This window comes from Vulpes lagopus, chromosome 6, assembly GCF_018345385.1.
Source record: "Vulpes lagopus strain Blue_001 chromosome 6, ASM1834538v1, whole genome shotgun sequence".
Lineage (NCBI taxonomy): Eukaryota > Metazoa > Chordata > Mammalia > Carnivora > Canidae > Vulpes > Vulpes lagopus.
Genome location: NC_054829.1, coordinates 113,719,247 through 113,735,588, shown reverse-complemented (window position 1 = coordinate 113,735,588; position 16,342 = coordinate 113,719,247). Strand labels below are relative to the sequence as shown.

Sequence of the window (16,342 nt, the reverse complement as noted above, 5' to 3'; positions counted from 1 at the left end):
ATTTATTTAAAGATTTTATTTATTTATTCATGAGAGAGAGAGAGAGGCAGAGAGGCAGAGACACAGGCAGAGGGAGAAGCAGGCTCCATGCAGGGAGTCCGATGCAGGAGTTGATCCCCGGAATCCGGGATCACACCCTGAGCCAAAGGCAGTGCTCAACTACGGAGCCACCCAGGCGTCCCTCATTACAGACTTTTAAAATGCATGTCCTGTGTCTTTATCATGTGATATTTTTTTATAGAAACCTCATATTAACCTCTAATATAGCTACCTACTCAACAGATGAAAACATAAAAATAAAAGTAAATAGCTATCACCACAGGCTGACCATAGGTTATTTTAGTAAGTATTAACTTAGTAATCATGAAGAACTTTTTCATGGCTTACTAGCAATTGATACCATTAACAGACTATGAAATGACTGCCTTTAGTGCTTAAAAGTACTTAATTACAGAACTACCATTCAGAACATTTTTAAAATTTTATTTTTACAACTTTAGATTTATGTTCTCTGAGAAGTTTGTTATTCTAGCCCTTCTAAGCCCTTCAAAAGCTTTTAAGTTTGAATAAAAGAACATGAAATGTCTGTAACTCAGGAAAATTATACCTTCTTATTAAGTCCCAGCTACTTACCTATCTTCCTTCTCCAGCTCAATATTAGACTCTCCTAGAATTTAAAATGTACAGTTGATGCTGCTTTATTACTGTGCCACTCCCTGCAGAGGTATAGGATACTCACCTGGAGGTGGACCTCTACAACAGTCAGGGTATTATGGGTCATTTTCCCCTGAAACATAAATGTGATAGGAATCTAAGTCAACATCCTTAACCATAAAAGATATTAATGCATGCGCACATCAACTTTAGGCAGAGCTGAGGTAAACTGAACTAATGAAGAGCTTTATAATCTCTAGGATGACTGGGTAAACACAGAATCTTTCCATAACTCTTTTCACACCACATGACATCTACTCAAGTTCAGTTTCAAGGCAAGACCTAGAGATGGCAGAGAAGGCTCACACTAAATAAATTTTTCATAGAATATTCTGAATGCCTGAAGGCATGTAATAAAATCTAAGGTTTCATGAAACAAAAATTGACAACCATGATATTGAGTGCACAGCAATGATGATCCATCCACCTTTATTCCAGCTGCAGCAGCAGCATCCCCACCACCTGCTCCATTTGCAGAGAAGAGGCTAAATGTGGAGATCATTTTTGTGCTCAGTAGCCTCTCCTTCAAGGACAAATAAAACTTCTCTCTCCTCTGCTTTCTCCTATCTGCTCTAATAGTGCATGTTATTAGCTTTTTATAAAAATATCTGGAATAAGCTCTGAATATATGTAAATAAGATATGAGCAGTTGCATGTTAACTAATTTTGTCTTGCATCCTTAAATCAAATTTTCTTATGTGCCACTTGCAAATGTATCTGTTGTTTATAAGACTTGCGCCTTTTCAAGGTGCTATCTGTATAACAAACTTGAAAATCTAAAATCTACAGATACTAGAGTTGAAAGGAATCTAGAAGATACCTGGTCCTCCCACTACTTTTCATCTCCCTCCAGCACCATCTAACAGATAGGAAAGTGAGGCTCTGCGGAGTTCAGTCACGTGCATTACTATCTCCTGGCTAGATCGGGGCAGATACAGGCTGAGCACGAGCTGCTTAGTCCACTGTACTTGGCCCTGACATTTGAAAATAGACCATACAAAGGAAATAAAAACACATTTATAGAATCTCTAGATCTCTTTTAAAGAGTCAAGATTGAATAGGGAACAAAAGCTGGAACGGAAGGGTCAAGAACAGTAGAATCAAATCCAGAAGGCCCTTGTAGACCTCATCATTGTCTCCATGCTTTTATATTTTTGGGAGAACAAGAAGAGATTGCTATCACACTATATCTGGGAAGATTACCTAAATCAAATGTCTCACTGATAAATTCTCGTCCTGCCCTGCTCCAGGTTCTGTGTTCCATGCCCTTGTCATTCTTTTCTTCCACATGTGTTTTCTAGATTACTCCCCTCCCATTGGTTCCTTTCTAGTTTATAAAGTAGTTCAAATCTACCTTCGTTGGGGATCCCTGGGTGGCTCAGTGGTTTGTCGCCTGCCTTTTAGCCCAGGGCGTGATCCTGGAGTCAGTCCCGGGATCGAGTCCCACATCAGTCTCCCTGCATGGGGCCTGCTTCTCCCTCTGCCTGTGTCTCTGCCTCTCTCTCTGTGTGTCTCTCGTGAATAAATAAATAAAATCTTAAAAAAAAAAACAAAAAGCAAATCTACCTTCATTGAAGCTCCTGTTTCTCCAAGATTCTGCTTCCCTTTTATTTTTGTATTAAATACTAACAATATACCAGGTATTTTATCACTGTGCTTCTTGAAAAAGCCATCTATTAACTGCTTATATTCCTTCATTCCCATGTCTCCAGCTACATGAAAATGGGCAAACTGCTAAGGAAATTCTCAATCCCTTTACAACACTTACAAAATTGAATATTACCTCTTTCTTCAAATTTTCTCTTCTGTCAACTTTCAAAACCATATTTTGTCAGAATGCTCCTTTCTCACTGACCTTTTTCTTTGGCTTCCTTTCGTTTATCTGCCCCATAAGAAGAGTTGGTGTCCCCCTAAGTTGTGTCTTTCGCCGTCTTCTCATTCAGCTCATTCTTTTGGGCCATCCTAATCACTTTCATTACTTATGAGGGCAGGCAGTGAGAGATGAGAAGGCTTTTGAAGTGCAATGATTCTTTTTTTTTTTTTTTTTTTAAGATTTTATTTACTTATTCATGAGAGACAAAAAGAGAGACACAGGCAGAGGGAGAAGCAGGCTCCCTTTGGGGAGCCTGATGTGGGACTCAATCCCAGGACCCTAGGATTATGACCTGAGCTGAAGGCAGACGCTCAACCTCTGAGCCACCCAGGCCATGATTCTTTAAGGCCACTGGTACTGTGGCCTAGAGAATATAAACAGGGACTACTTGAGATGGTCAGTTCTTCCATGAAGGGGCTACATAGGAGGCTGGGAGGCAACCAGCACTGATCATTTGAATATTCTCTTGCCACTCTACATAAGGCTATGTTCCTCCCTATAGAAATGTAAAGGGAAGGGGCTGATAAAATATGGATTCCCCAGTTCATCTCAGTACTTTTTCCTCTTATTTTTGTGGTCTACTCCTTGAGGAGAAGACCACCAGCATGTTAAGACAGCTAAGACTACTTGCCACCACTTCCATGAATCTGCTTCCTGAAACCTTCCACCATACTTCCTGTGTCATTCTGGAATGAGTAGTGAGTAGTTCAACTTTGTCTGTAGAAACTCAAATGGTAGAGCCAGGGCTTTTTTGTTTTAAGATTTTATTTATCTTAAAGATAGAAAGGAAAGAGCATGAGCACAGAGAGGAGCAGAGGGAGAGGGGGAAGTAGACTCTTTACTGAGCAGGGAGCCCTAGATAGGGCTCAATCCCAGGACCCTCAGATCATGAGCTAAGTCCAAGTCAGATGCTTAATTGACTGAGCCCCCCAGGCAACCTGAGCCAGAATATTTGTTATTTTACCTTAAAGCTAAATTTATTCCTAGGCTGAAATTCATTTCCTGTTCTATTTCCCACCTCATATCATAGCCAGACACACTTCATCAAAGTTCTTACAGTGAGCACCACTGGAAAATAAATAACCCAAGTGAATGGCAGCAACAAAATATGTCCCTCACATGTATAGTATGAACTCCTCCCCCCTCCCCATTCATTTCCAGAGAAATTAAATTCTAAAGAAATTCTAAAGAAATCAGAGCCTCAAATCCATCCATTCACAATGTCTCATACTGCCCAATCCCAGCCAGGGCGTTTTCACTGAGGCCAGATCCACATTGCCATTGGCCATCAGACACAATGTAGAGGCCTAGTGGCAGTTGGGAGAAGGTAGGTAACACCATCAGTAAAAAGAAAATGGCCTTGGCTTCAGGCTCACCAGGTTGCAAGTCTGAAGCTTCCATCAAAGGTTTGTTTTGCTTCTCCATGTTGGAATGGAGTGTGCCTGTCCACACAGCTGTTCCAGTGCCGTGTCCCCATTTCCACATGGATAAGCAATTAATGAATTTGCATTTTCTTTTTCTCTAAGTCTTAGAAATCCATTGTGTTTTACATTTACAGCACAACCCAGTTCAGACTAGCCATGTTTCAAGTGTTCAATAATCACATCTAGGTGGCTACACTTCTGGACAGCATGGCCCTAGATAGTTGTTAGGAGCAGGGAACAGGAGTCCCCTGTGTAGTCCATCTCTGTAGCACCTCTCAATTGTTTATTTTTCTTTTCTTTTTTTTTTTTTAGTAGGTTCCTGGCCAATGGGGGGCTTGAACTCATGACACTGAGATCAAGGATCACATGTTCTACCCATGTAGCACCTCTCAAATCTCCTCCCTTTCCTACCTTTAATGCCCTGTAATTCAGATCCTAGTCATCTCTACCTAAATGCCTCCAACTGCTTCCTATGTAGTTTCCCTCATCTCCTAATGCATTCTATATGCTACCAGTTAACTCCTCTTGTTCTGCAGCACTTTCACTGGATCATGATTCCCTCAAAAGTTCCAACTCACTTAGGCTTTTGTCCCTAATCTTAAGGTTGTTTATCCTTAACCTTCTACTGACTTTGAGACTGTTAGTTCACATGTCAGCCATATCCATCTTTGGAATGTGGTGTACGGCACCCCATTATGGAATATTCTCTAAACCCCATCTTTAAGGAAATCCTACCTTATCCTTTAAGACTCCAGTGATAGTACCATTCTGAAGCCTTGCCCATGGTGCTTTATGTTTCATTGTTGCCACTTATACTTGTATGTCTTGGGTTTTATGGTTTGGGGGTCAGTGCCTCCCTCCACTCTGGATAATAGGCAATTTCCCATCATCCTCTAAAGCTTCACACACAGTGGACATAATATAATTTTGGTGAAATTTAAGCATACAAAATTGAGCGACATTCAGAGAATGTTCATAACCACCTACCTTGTTATTTTTCCTAGCTGACAATAGTAAAGCAGCGAGAGCAGCCAGAAATGGTTTTCCGACAGTTCCTGGTAGAAGACAAAGGACTTTATGGAGGATCTTCTTATGTGGATTTCCTTTGCTGTGTTCACAAAGAGATCTGCCAGCTGCTTAATTAATTGGATCTTCTCTATTGTTAATGTTGCATTTCTAAGGAGATAATCTCCTTCTTGGTGCCTAATTCTCCAGATGATAACCGGCTAGTTTTGATTTCTCGCTCATTTTCAGAATAGCTTTCCAAGACGACACTTAGGACTTCAGCTTTGGTGCTCAGGTATAAAGTCAATGAAGGTACAATTGTACCTTTTAAAGGGAACATTCGATTTCTGATCGCACAATTTTTAACTGTTAAAAGTGATACAGTTTGCATTTCATGAAAGGCATAGTTTACAGAACTGTAAACATTCTCAGTTTTTTTCTTTGTGCTAGACATATAAATTATTTTTCAAAATGTATAGATTTGGGGTAAAAAGTTGTCTTGGCTCTCCCATTTGCAGTGAGGGGGAAAAAAAACATTTTTACATTATACCTAATTTTTTTAAACCATGTAACACCTATTAAACATGTTTTTCAACTTAAAGTTTGCCTTGCAGACTTTTAATAACCTTGGAATCTATTTGGTAGAACAATTTGTGTTCTATGTTTTTTTCATAATTGTATGTTGTGTATGTTAAAACTATTTTCCAGTTTTGTCTATAAAACTGTCTTAATCTATATTCTTAATGGTTCTCTGTACAATTTTGAGGGTTTCTACCTGTAAATAATGGATATTAACCAGTATCAATAAATCACTTCATATGCTCTTTACTCAAGAGGTAGAAATTTTTTAGGTATCTTGAGGTTTTATTTTATTTTTTAAAATATTTTATTTATTTATTCATGAGAGACACACAGTGAGAGGCAGAGCCACAGCAGAGGGAGAAGCAGGCTCCCTGTGGGGAGCCTGATGCAGGACTTAATCCCAGGACCCTGGGATGACACCCTGAGGGAAAGGCAGACATTCAACCACTGTGCTACCCAGGTGCCTTGGTATTTTGAGATTTTAAAAAGAAATAAGGGTAGTACTCAATGTCTTGGAAAAAGTTATTTAAATGGTTCACTAAGAACAAAAACTAAAAAAAAACTTGGGGGGGGGGTTGGAAAGTATTTTAGATGAATAAATCAATCTAGGAAATATCAGAGACAATGTACTTGAGAAATGCATTTAAAAAAATTCTCTAATATGTCCTGTGGGCAGAATAATAGAAATGGGCTGGCTACATGAGACCACTATGAATATATATATATATATATATAATATATATATATATTATATATATATAAACAAATCTGGGAGAGTGGTTTTGAATGGTCTGACACAGGCATCTGTCCTGTATCTGCCCTATTCAACTTTGGTATCAATGATATGAATAAATATTAAGAGTTTTAAACATTTCTTTTTTTTTTAATTTTTTAAAAATTTATTTATGATAGTCACAGAGAGAGAGAGAGAGAGAGAGGCAGAGACACAGGCAGAGGGAGAAGCAGGCTCCATGCACCGGGAGCCCGATGTGGGACTCGATCCCGGGTCTCCAGGATCGCGCCCTGGGCCAAAGGCAGGCGCCAAACCGCTGCGCCACCCGGGGATCCTAAGAGTTAAGTATATTGAGTACATATAATGTCCTAAGGACTACACTATGTGTTTTATGACCATTTATTCCTCATGGTAACCCCAATCTCATTACTGGCCCCATTCACAGATGAGGAAAAGACTTGAAGTAATTAAGTCAAGATCTTGTTTATGATTACACAGCTAGTAAGGTTTACAAATTAGATGCTATGAAATTGAGTAGAATAGTAAACTAACAGGATTAAAATCTCTTCCCATGTTAGCCAACTGACGTTTCAGATCAAGTTGGATGGGTTTAGTATATGTGCTGCCGAAGCGAGCACATGGATGGGTTTTAAACAAGAAGAAATGTATGATCTTGAACTTGTGTTAAAAAAAAACGCACCTGCAGATACTCCTTGGAAACTGGTATTTAAAAAAGAACCGAGGGGAGTTTGTCAGCATGAATCTATAGTGAGATAAAAGCAAATGTAATCCCAAGTTACTCTATTACAAGGATAGCCTATCAAATGAGTATAGCAATGGCTCTGCTCTACTCTGAGGTGAGACCACACCTAGGTAAGTGTTCAGTTCTAGGCGCGATGCTCTATGTGAACTAGAAGCCCAAAGCACATTCCTTTATTCCGTTGAAAATAGTCTAATGATTGCTCTGTATGTTCCCTAGAGTATAAAACCAGAACCAATACATAGAAGTGACAATGTGCCAATCACTTGAAAGAACCTTCTAAGTAATTGGGTGCTCAAAGAATGTGCCGTTCCACGAGGTAGTCTATTCTAACTTGATTATTGCACATCTTCTGTGTGCCAGCTGCCAGGCCCTCTACTGGACAGACAACGGTGGGCAGCACAAGCAAAACCCCTGCCATCTTTACAATTACAGTAGTTTTCATAAATGCTGTGATATGCTATAGCATTTTTTTCATAGAAATTTGTTTACATTTACATATATTTATGTCTTTATATATATTTATGTATATATATATTAATATATATAAATAAAATCAGTGATATGTGACCTAGTTGAGCTAGGGGGCAAGGTCTAATCAGTAAAGATTTCCCATTAGTTATATTGAAGCTAGGACCTGAAAAAATTAGACATTAGTGAGGTAATTGTATTGGTAAATACTTCAGCAGAGGGAAAAATATGCATGAAGGCTCAGAGTGGGAGAGAACATGTATCACCCTTTCAATAAACTCGAACTTAAACTTAGCTGGAACTTACTAGGGAGAGACAAAGTGTTTGCAAAAGATTAATAAGGTCGAAGAATGGGAAGAATGAGTCCTCGTTAAGGGGGAGTTTGGATTTAATCATAAAATTAAAGTCAAGACATTCAAACTGATTTCAATAAGAGTGACAGGATATTCTTTAAGAAGATTACTTGTGGGTTATAAGGTGGTAAAACTAGAAGCAGAGAGATCATTTAGGAGGTTGAGTAGTTCACTTGAGTATATGGCGGCCTGCACTAAAATAACGGGTTTTGACAGAAGGGGATAAGGAAGAGTTAGAGTTAGTGAAGGAGAAGAAACTGTCTGAAAATGATTTCTGCGCTGGGCAGCTGGGTAGGCATTAAGACCATTCCGTCAGAAAGGAAACCTCAGAGTAGACATGGATAGTGTGTATGTGTGCATCTGTGTGTACTGTGTACAAGAGGTAGTTTACATTTGTGCATGCTAAGGAAGCTTGCAAACTATGCAAGGGAGATAAACTATGGCACCTAAAAATATGAGCCTGAGGCTCAGGAGACAGCTCTGGGTTCGAAATTTGCAGGTCATCTACATACAGAGAAAAAAAAAAAAACAGCAAATAGATAAAGAAACCCAGGGCAATTCTGTAGTGAGAGGGCAGCAAATCTCTGATAGAGACAATGAAGCAGAAACCTGCGGATACTGTGGAGAAGGGCCAGAGAGGTTAAGAAGGAAAACTGGCAAGGGGATGTCACAAAACCAAGGTAAGAGGGATGCATGGAGAGAGTGGGGCAGCCAAGTTACAGCCTTCCCAAAGGGAAGTTAAAGACTAAAAGACATGTTGGAATTAGTAAAAAGGTCATGGGTGAGTTTGGTGAGAGCAGTTTCATGGGGTCAATGAACTTAAATGCTAGATTGGAATATGTTGAGCAATGGGAGTCAGGGGAGGCAACTCAAAAAGGGGATAAGAGAATCACAGAGGAAGGACAGGATTTCTTAGTAGGATAGTCAGAGATTTGGCATTTAAATGCTGGTGGAAAGAAGCCAGTATTATGTTGGAAGAATAAATTGTAGCCGTACTGTTTCATCAACTTCGAAAAATGTTGAAAACTGAAACAGAAAAGAATATTTAAAAGAGCAAGACTCTTGGAAGACAGAAGGTAATATAATATAGGGTACAAATGGAGAGTAGCTTTTAATGGGAAGGGAAACGCAAATATATAATGGAAATGCTCCAAAGAATCCGGAAGGACCGCTTGCCAATAATGGTGGGTGCTATTCCACGGTGTTCAGAAATGTACATCCCCTCCCCCAAACCTCGAGAAGCAATAGAGCAGAATGGTCACGGGAACCACTGACCTGGGTTTCTATATGAGCTCCACCCTGAAATGGAACTTCAGGGCAAATTAGAAAAACTTGTGCCTTGGTTTCCTACTCACTTGTTTCAAGGATAAAGTTAACAACCTGTAAAGGGCTTAGAACAGTCCCTGACACAGTTCTATTTAAGTGTTCATTGTTGTTATTTTATTAGTTTTTTTTTTTTTATTAAACCTGCTAAGTATCATGAAAACTAGGACTAATGTGACTCCTAGTTTTATTTTCTCTTATGCCATGAGTGTCTTAACTGATAACCCTCAAAATCAAGCTATCCTTAAACGCTATAGAAATGTTTAATTAAAAGATGGTTTCAGATATTAAAAGAAATTTATCAGTATGAGAAAACTGTAGCCTAAGCTGCTTTAAAGTGTTAAAACCCAAAACTTCAGTAAAATATAAGCCAAAGACAAGAATTTATATTTTGTATTTTGAGGAGCTATTATGAAAAAATGAGTTTACTCAGAAGAAGGCACATCTTTGAGGAAGTTGCTAATGCCATTACCTTCACTTCTACAAGTCTGTTCTAATGACAAGAGACTGAGAACAATTAGGAATGGTATGTTAATATTTTTTTTTAATGTTCAGTCAGGTGGGAGCATGTTTATCAATCAAAGAATGAGGAATAAGGATCAAATTTTTAGATCATGCTTTGACATATGGAAAGATACCAGAAATTGAACTTCAGCTCCACTAGGAGGCATTATACACCAAAGTGTTTGAAACCCTTCAGACAGGTTGGTCAAATAATTTTCCAGAAAGGCAATTCTTTGAGGGTGAATTTGTAAATTCACATTGCTGAAAACACAAATGTAATGCTGACTAAACTGGATAAAAAAAAAAATCTCAGGAAAAAAGCAACAGAAATCTCTTAGTCATCATCTCATGGATGTTTCTTGGCCTTTTCTTGAGACATGGATAAGCAGCTTACTCCTGCCCTTATGAACAGTTCTGTTTGTAAGAAAATTATATTTAGCACACATTATTTTCCAGAAATATTTCCTTTTGGTGCCAGCTCACTCTATTATTAATTTATTAATAATTATCAATTATTATTAATTTTATTAAGTTTGAATAACAGCCACTGTTATTCAAACTTAATGATAATCCAGTTTTAAGTCACATAAAGAACAAAGTTAATTTGGGGAAGCAAAATGACTAGTGTCTACAGAAACTATCATTACAGCCATACAGATGGTCTCAACAGTTCATAAGCTGTACAAAAAGTTTCAGGGTGTACTTTTTATTTTGATGACATTAATTTTTTTTTACCTGTCATATATCTAAAACTCTTCCAATAAGGATTTTCAATTCTAAGATATTTTATACGACTAGTTTCTTAAGTCCATATTTTTCAAACAGAGGTATTTCATTGAAGTCCATGAAAAACTGTTTATTCTTCTATATTATTCACGTTTGAAAAATAAAGTTTTTAGGATATCCGATGGGGTTTATTATTTTTTTTCCCGATGGGGTTTAGATTAATGTAACCCAATTAATGTTTTACAGGCCCAATATGCCTATTTGGAAAAAAAGTTATTACATTATGAATTAGGGCAAAGCAGATTTAGCAGATACGAATTTACAAAAGTAAACTAGTGTGAAAAAAAAAAACCCAAAAAAGTCACGTTTTATAAGTCAACATAATTGAATCTGAATGTCTATTTCACAGGGCTGGCAAAGAAGCTTTACCATCTTTGCCTCCCACTGATGACTAGTGTCAAGGCCCACCGACAATCTCCTTAATTCCAGGGTTTCTCTGCTTTTCAGTGTGCTTGTGGGAAATGAATGTCTAGGGACGAACATTTTCCTAGCCATCCAGCTATTTCTGAGTAAGGCCATCTCTCCCTGAGGCAGTGTTACTGGTCAGTAGCAGTTTCCCAAAACTCCTGAGGGCCACCCTAAGCCAATCCTCACCTACCCTGTCCTCTCTCAAGCAACCTATTCTCTCTTACTTCCACTATTACTTATAGGAATGTAGTCTAACTTTTTACTTAAGCTATTATTAACAAGGTGATACATATGTAGTTATGTTACATTTGGTAGAAAGAAAACTTACAACCTGAGAAAAGAATCAGGTGTCTTTAAAGTCAGATAAGAGAAAATTCATTCTATAAATCTGCTAAGTGGAAATTACTTTGTTGTCTCAGCCTCAAAAATAATGTTCTCTTGAGAGAAAAAAAAATCCTTATTAGGAAAACACAGTCTTCTAATGTAGCCAAGAAAGCACCAGCAGAAGGGAAAAGAAGTGGAAAGAGGATATTAAAAACTCTCTGGGCATTACTTCCAATTACTAAGCAAGCAAAGGAGTAAAGGACTATTTATTAGGCACTTACTCTGTGCTATCCATTAAAAGCTGAGAAAGCACATTGCTGCCTTTTTATAAATGACAAAGACTGAGAGCACAGGCAGCAGGGTTCTAAGTCAGGACTAAATGAGTAGACAAAGGCAAGTACCTTTACAATCTTGCACTTAATTTGGGGCGAGTAAAGACAATCAGAAGTGGCAATGTACCCCAAAGAGGTTCTAAAGCTATCTTGATCAAGTACCTTGTTAGCATCATCTTATAGAGATGGGATTCAAGATTCAGGAAGTTCGTTGGCTGATAAGCTTACATTTGTGCTTGTATTTGCTTAAATTTTGCTTTGGGATTTTTATACAGTGTTCCTAATTATGATGATGCTGTAGTAGTCCCCCTTTATCTGTGGTTTTGCTTCCCATGGTTTCAGTTACTTGAGGTCAATCAGGGTTCAGAAGCAGATGATCCTCCTCTGACATAGTAGCCTAACATTACAGCACAACACCTGTATCATTCACCCCACTTTATCTCATCAAATACACATTTTAACATTTCACATTATCACAAGGGTGAGCACAGTAAGATATTTTAAGACTGTGTTCACATAACTTATCACAGCATATTGTTGGAATTATTGTTCATCTCTTACTGTACCTAATTTATATACTGAACTTTATCACAAGTACATATATATAAGAAAAGCTTAGTATATATAGGATTTGGTACTATTCGGGCATCTACTGAGGTCTTGGGACATGTCCCCCATGGATAAGGGGGTACTACTATATGCTTAAATTTTTTTTTTCCGTAAGAGATAACAATAGAAAAGTAAGCTATAATCTTGAGCTCCTATAAACCATGCATATAAGCCTAGCTTTTTGGACAAGGCCAAATAATCCATACACCTGTGTAGCTTATATGAATTATGACCAATGTTACTACATTAAAAACTTCTTTACTAAATATTGAAGTATGTATCTACCCAGAAGTTGTCTTGAGAAGCATAAACCGATAGAATGACAGTATATTCCATAAGACACTTATGCAATTACCTTATTAACTAGCAAAAACTACTAAACTGGTTCTGAACAAAACTGACTTTTCGTCCCTTTAAGACAAAACAGAATAATGTAATTACTCTTTTAGGATATTAACAACCATAAGTCTATAAACTTGTCTAGGTATGAGGTTCTATAAAAGGTGTTTGTGATAATACAGGCCTAGACCTCTACATTTTCTCCCAGTGGACAAAAGGCTTGCAGTCACATCACCATATGCCACTTTAAAGTATTCATACCTGTGATCTTTTATGTATGTTCTGAAGTACATCGACTACCTCACATTCTTCCAGAGCTGATGGTTTCCTATTCCAATTGAGTAAACCTTTTCTCCTCTTCTTTTAATAAATTTGGTCACTAGTGTTTAGAAACCAGAATTTAAAATATGCATGCAGGTTTAGCTAGCCAAACTAATTTTAACAAAAGGAAATGTAGCAAAGGACATAACTGCCAACATCTAGATTATCAGGGAGATTTCACATGGATAGCTCAACCTTACCATCTGCACTGTGTGAGGACAACTAGGTAAGTAGTGATGTCCACATTATCCAGGATGTGAGCTCTCCTGTCCCCCTTTCTCTCTAGTCTCCATGGGCCTGAGATCAAGTCAGTGGCTATTTATTAAAGTGCTCTGTGTTGCTTTGCTTTTCTTAGAGAACACTTGAAAAAAAACCCATCAAACTGGGAAAACATGAGATAAATGGAAAGTAAATACTCCCATGTTTAATATGCACACAAAATATTTCAAAAAAGGTAATTCTTCCACTATAAAACAAACTCAAACTCATGGCTTGCTTCACCGATTTGTGTTATATGCTTGGTTCCTATATATGCATTTTATATTGTTGACCGCTAGAGTCTCCATTACTTAGAATTATTTTTTGAAAAAAAACCTACCTTACCCAATTTCACTATTTATTAGCACCTCCAGTCAGAGACAAGAAGTTTAACACATACACAAACTGACCATTTTGACATTTTGTCTAATACTGAGAAGAGGGTTTGCTGGAAAAGAATTATCTAGATTAAATGAGGTAATATTTTCTATGCACTACAGATAGCAATGTTTATATCTAAGTAAATGATAGAGGCTTTGTGAACAGGAGCAATGTGGCTTTTCCAGAAACGGAGTCTTCCATGGCTGGGAAGTCCTGGATTTATAGCTTCAGAACTGACTACATTTACTTGACACCCAAACTACAGTTCAATCCCTATCACTAAGTATCAAAGACAAGATAATGCTAAAAATCCTACATGGATCTCAAGATTACAGGATTGTTCCAAGAGAGGCCCTACTTATAGGCAAAAGCTTGTTTTTAATAGCTCACAAAAATATAAGACACTTTTAGATCAAAAACTACTATTTATGAATGAGTCCCAGTGGGCCATAATTCTGTCAAGATAACAAAGATTAAGCAAATCAGAAAAATCTGGAACTATACTTCAAAGACCAAATCTTATGTAGTTAAATTCAGGATGAAAGCAGAAGTTTTAAAATAAGCTGCTGAAACTAATCAGAAAGTTATAATGTAGCAATTAAAATGAGTAGGAAGAACTCTGGAAGACATGAAAAGGAATCATTCCTAGTAACAGCCAGGATGCAGGACGTCAGCTGTGGACAACACACTAACATGCAGGCATCTAGCCATTAAAACTCCATCAACTTAAAATCAAGCTATGGCATAACATGCAGCTTTAGAATAGAGACAGACATATAATTTAAGTTTCCAGATTTATGGGCTATAGGTGGCTCTTTGACTTACTTGAGCATCAGACCAGTATACTGGTGCTGCAGTGCTGATCCATTCCAACCTTGGATATGTGACCTGACTGCCATAACCAGACTCTCCTGCACACTTGGCCCCCATTTCCCAGTTTGACACCTCTCATATGGTGCTGTGTTATGGTGACCACTCTACTCTTTGACTGATGTTTCCGTAATTCCTTGGTCTAATCTGGTTCAGTAGTGTTTGGGTAGATAGTCCCCACCACAAAATCTATTCTAAATAATACCATCAACCTCCTCTCCTTTTCTATTCTACACAGTGAAGGAAAGTCCAAAAGAACTGTAGTACTTTAGGCTTCCTAATCTCCAATCTTTGAAGGGAAACAGGTAACAGAGAAAGAACTATTGCCAATGAAAATAAACATCAATATCTGGACTGGAACACTTAGAGAATTATAATTATGTATAACAGGTATGCTTGATCTTAGAACTTTTATTTTTTTTTTAAAGATTTATTTGTATTTATTTTTGATAGACACACACACACACACACACACACACACACACACACACACACAGGCAGAGACACAGGCAGAGGGAGAAGCAGGCTCCATGCTGAGAGCTTGACATGGGACTCGATCCTGGGACTCCAGGATCATGCCCTGGGCCAAAGGCAGGCGCAAAACCGCTGAGCCACCCAGGGATTCCCATGATCTTAGAACTTTTAAACTGAAAAAATATAATATTATTTCACAATTATTAGCTTCTATCCCCAATAATGAATCTGTAAGTGAAGCAACTATAAATTATTTTGGGTAATTCCTAGATAATTTTTTGAAAATCTAAGACATGTAAATATAAAGATGATCAAAAGTCAGAAGAGGTCCAACTAATGAGTTTTCATTGGAAACTTTTCCTCAAAGAATATGCAGTCATAAAAATAATACCCCGACCTTTACTGAAACTGAAAGGTAGCAAAACTGAGTCAATGCCATCCTGTGCTATAAAAATTCCACATTACATTGTCAAAGAGATAATTCTAGGCCTTGCATTTTCCCCCACCCCTCCTTAACTGCTGTATTCTAAATATGATGGGCAGTGGCTTCCTATAACTTTCACCTTACAAAGAGGCCATTCCTAACTCTCTGTAAGAGGACATTATGATATACATCTCACAGGTAACTAGGCCAGGTAAGCACTAAGAATACTGTCTTCCCTTGGCTAGACCCAAGGTGTGGACCACACTAGAGTCTCATTTACAGGATGGAGTCACTTCCTAACTGGTATTTCTACTTGCCCACTGTGGGCAATTAGAACATCTATCTTCTTTATTCTCATGTCAACTTTGACAAATACAATTCTATCTCTAGATATTTTATAATTACTGAAGTTGAAAATATACAATCATTTCAGTAAAAATTCTAACCAACTGTGATTCATATTTACAATAAGGCATTAATCGGGACGCCTGGGTGGCTCAGCGGTTCTGCGCCTGTCTTTGGCCCAGGGTGTGATCCTGGAGTCCCGGGATCGAGTCCCACATCGGGCTCCCTGAGTGGAGCCGCCTCCTCCCTCTGCCTGTGTCTCTGCCTCTCTGTCTCTCTGTGTCTCTCATGAATAAATAAATAAAATCTTAAAAAAAAAAAAAAAAAAAGGTAGGCAGCCCCGGTGGTGCAGCGGTTTGGCGCCGCCTGCAGCCTGGGGTGTGATCCTAGGGACCTGGGATCGAGTCCCACATCGGGCTCCCTGCATGGAGCCTGCTTCTCCCTCTCCCTGTGTCTCTGCCTCTCTCTCTGTGTCTATGAATGAATAAATAAAATCTTTAAAAAAAAAAAAAAGGCATCAAATGCTATCTGTACTAGAAAGAACCAACAGGTTGAGCAAGTTAAATTCATCAGGTTTAAGGATCTCAACCCTATTTCTATAATTCAGCCCTAATATTCAAACTGAGTCTTCAGTGCATGTAATATAATCTTATTTTAGGTATAATATGAGCCAATGACAAGTTGAGAATGGCTACTAAAATGCTCACAGATCAAAACAGGAGTCTGATC

General features: G+C 38.1%; 1 protein-coding gene across 2 annotated transcripts in view; it reads left to right on the top strand.

Moving 5' to 3' along the window:
* Positions 1-5,844, top strand: part of SEC24D (SEC24 homolog D, COPII coat complex component) — a 102,340-nt gene extending 96,496 nt beyond the window's left edge. Inside the window, exon 23 of one of the 2 annotated variants that reach the window (XM_041759232.1) lies at positions 5,016-5,844. In XM_041759232.1, coding sequence (XP_041615166.1) covers positions 5,016-5,156 — 141 coding nt within the window. In that variant the 3' untranslated portion in view covers positions 5,157-5,844. The remainder of the gene's footprint in view (positions 1-5,015) is intronic. The other variant, XM_041759233.1, reaches the window with a different exon arrangement.
* The last annotated feature ends 10,498 nt before the right edge of the window (positions 5,845-16,342 follow it).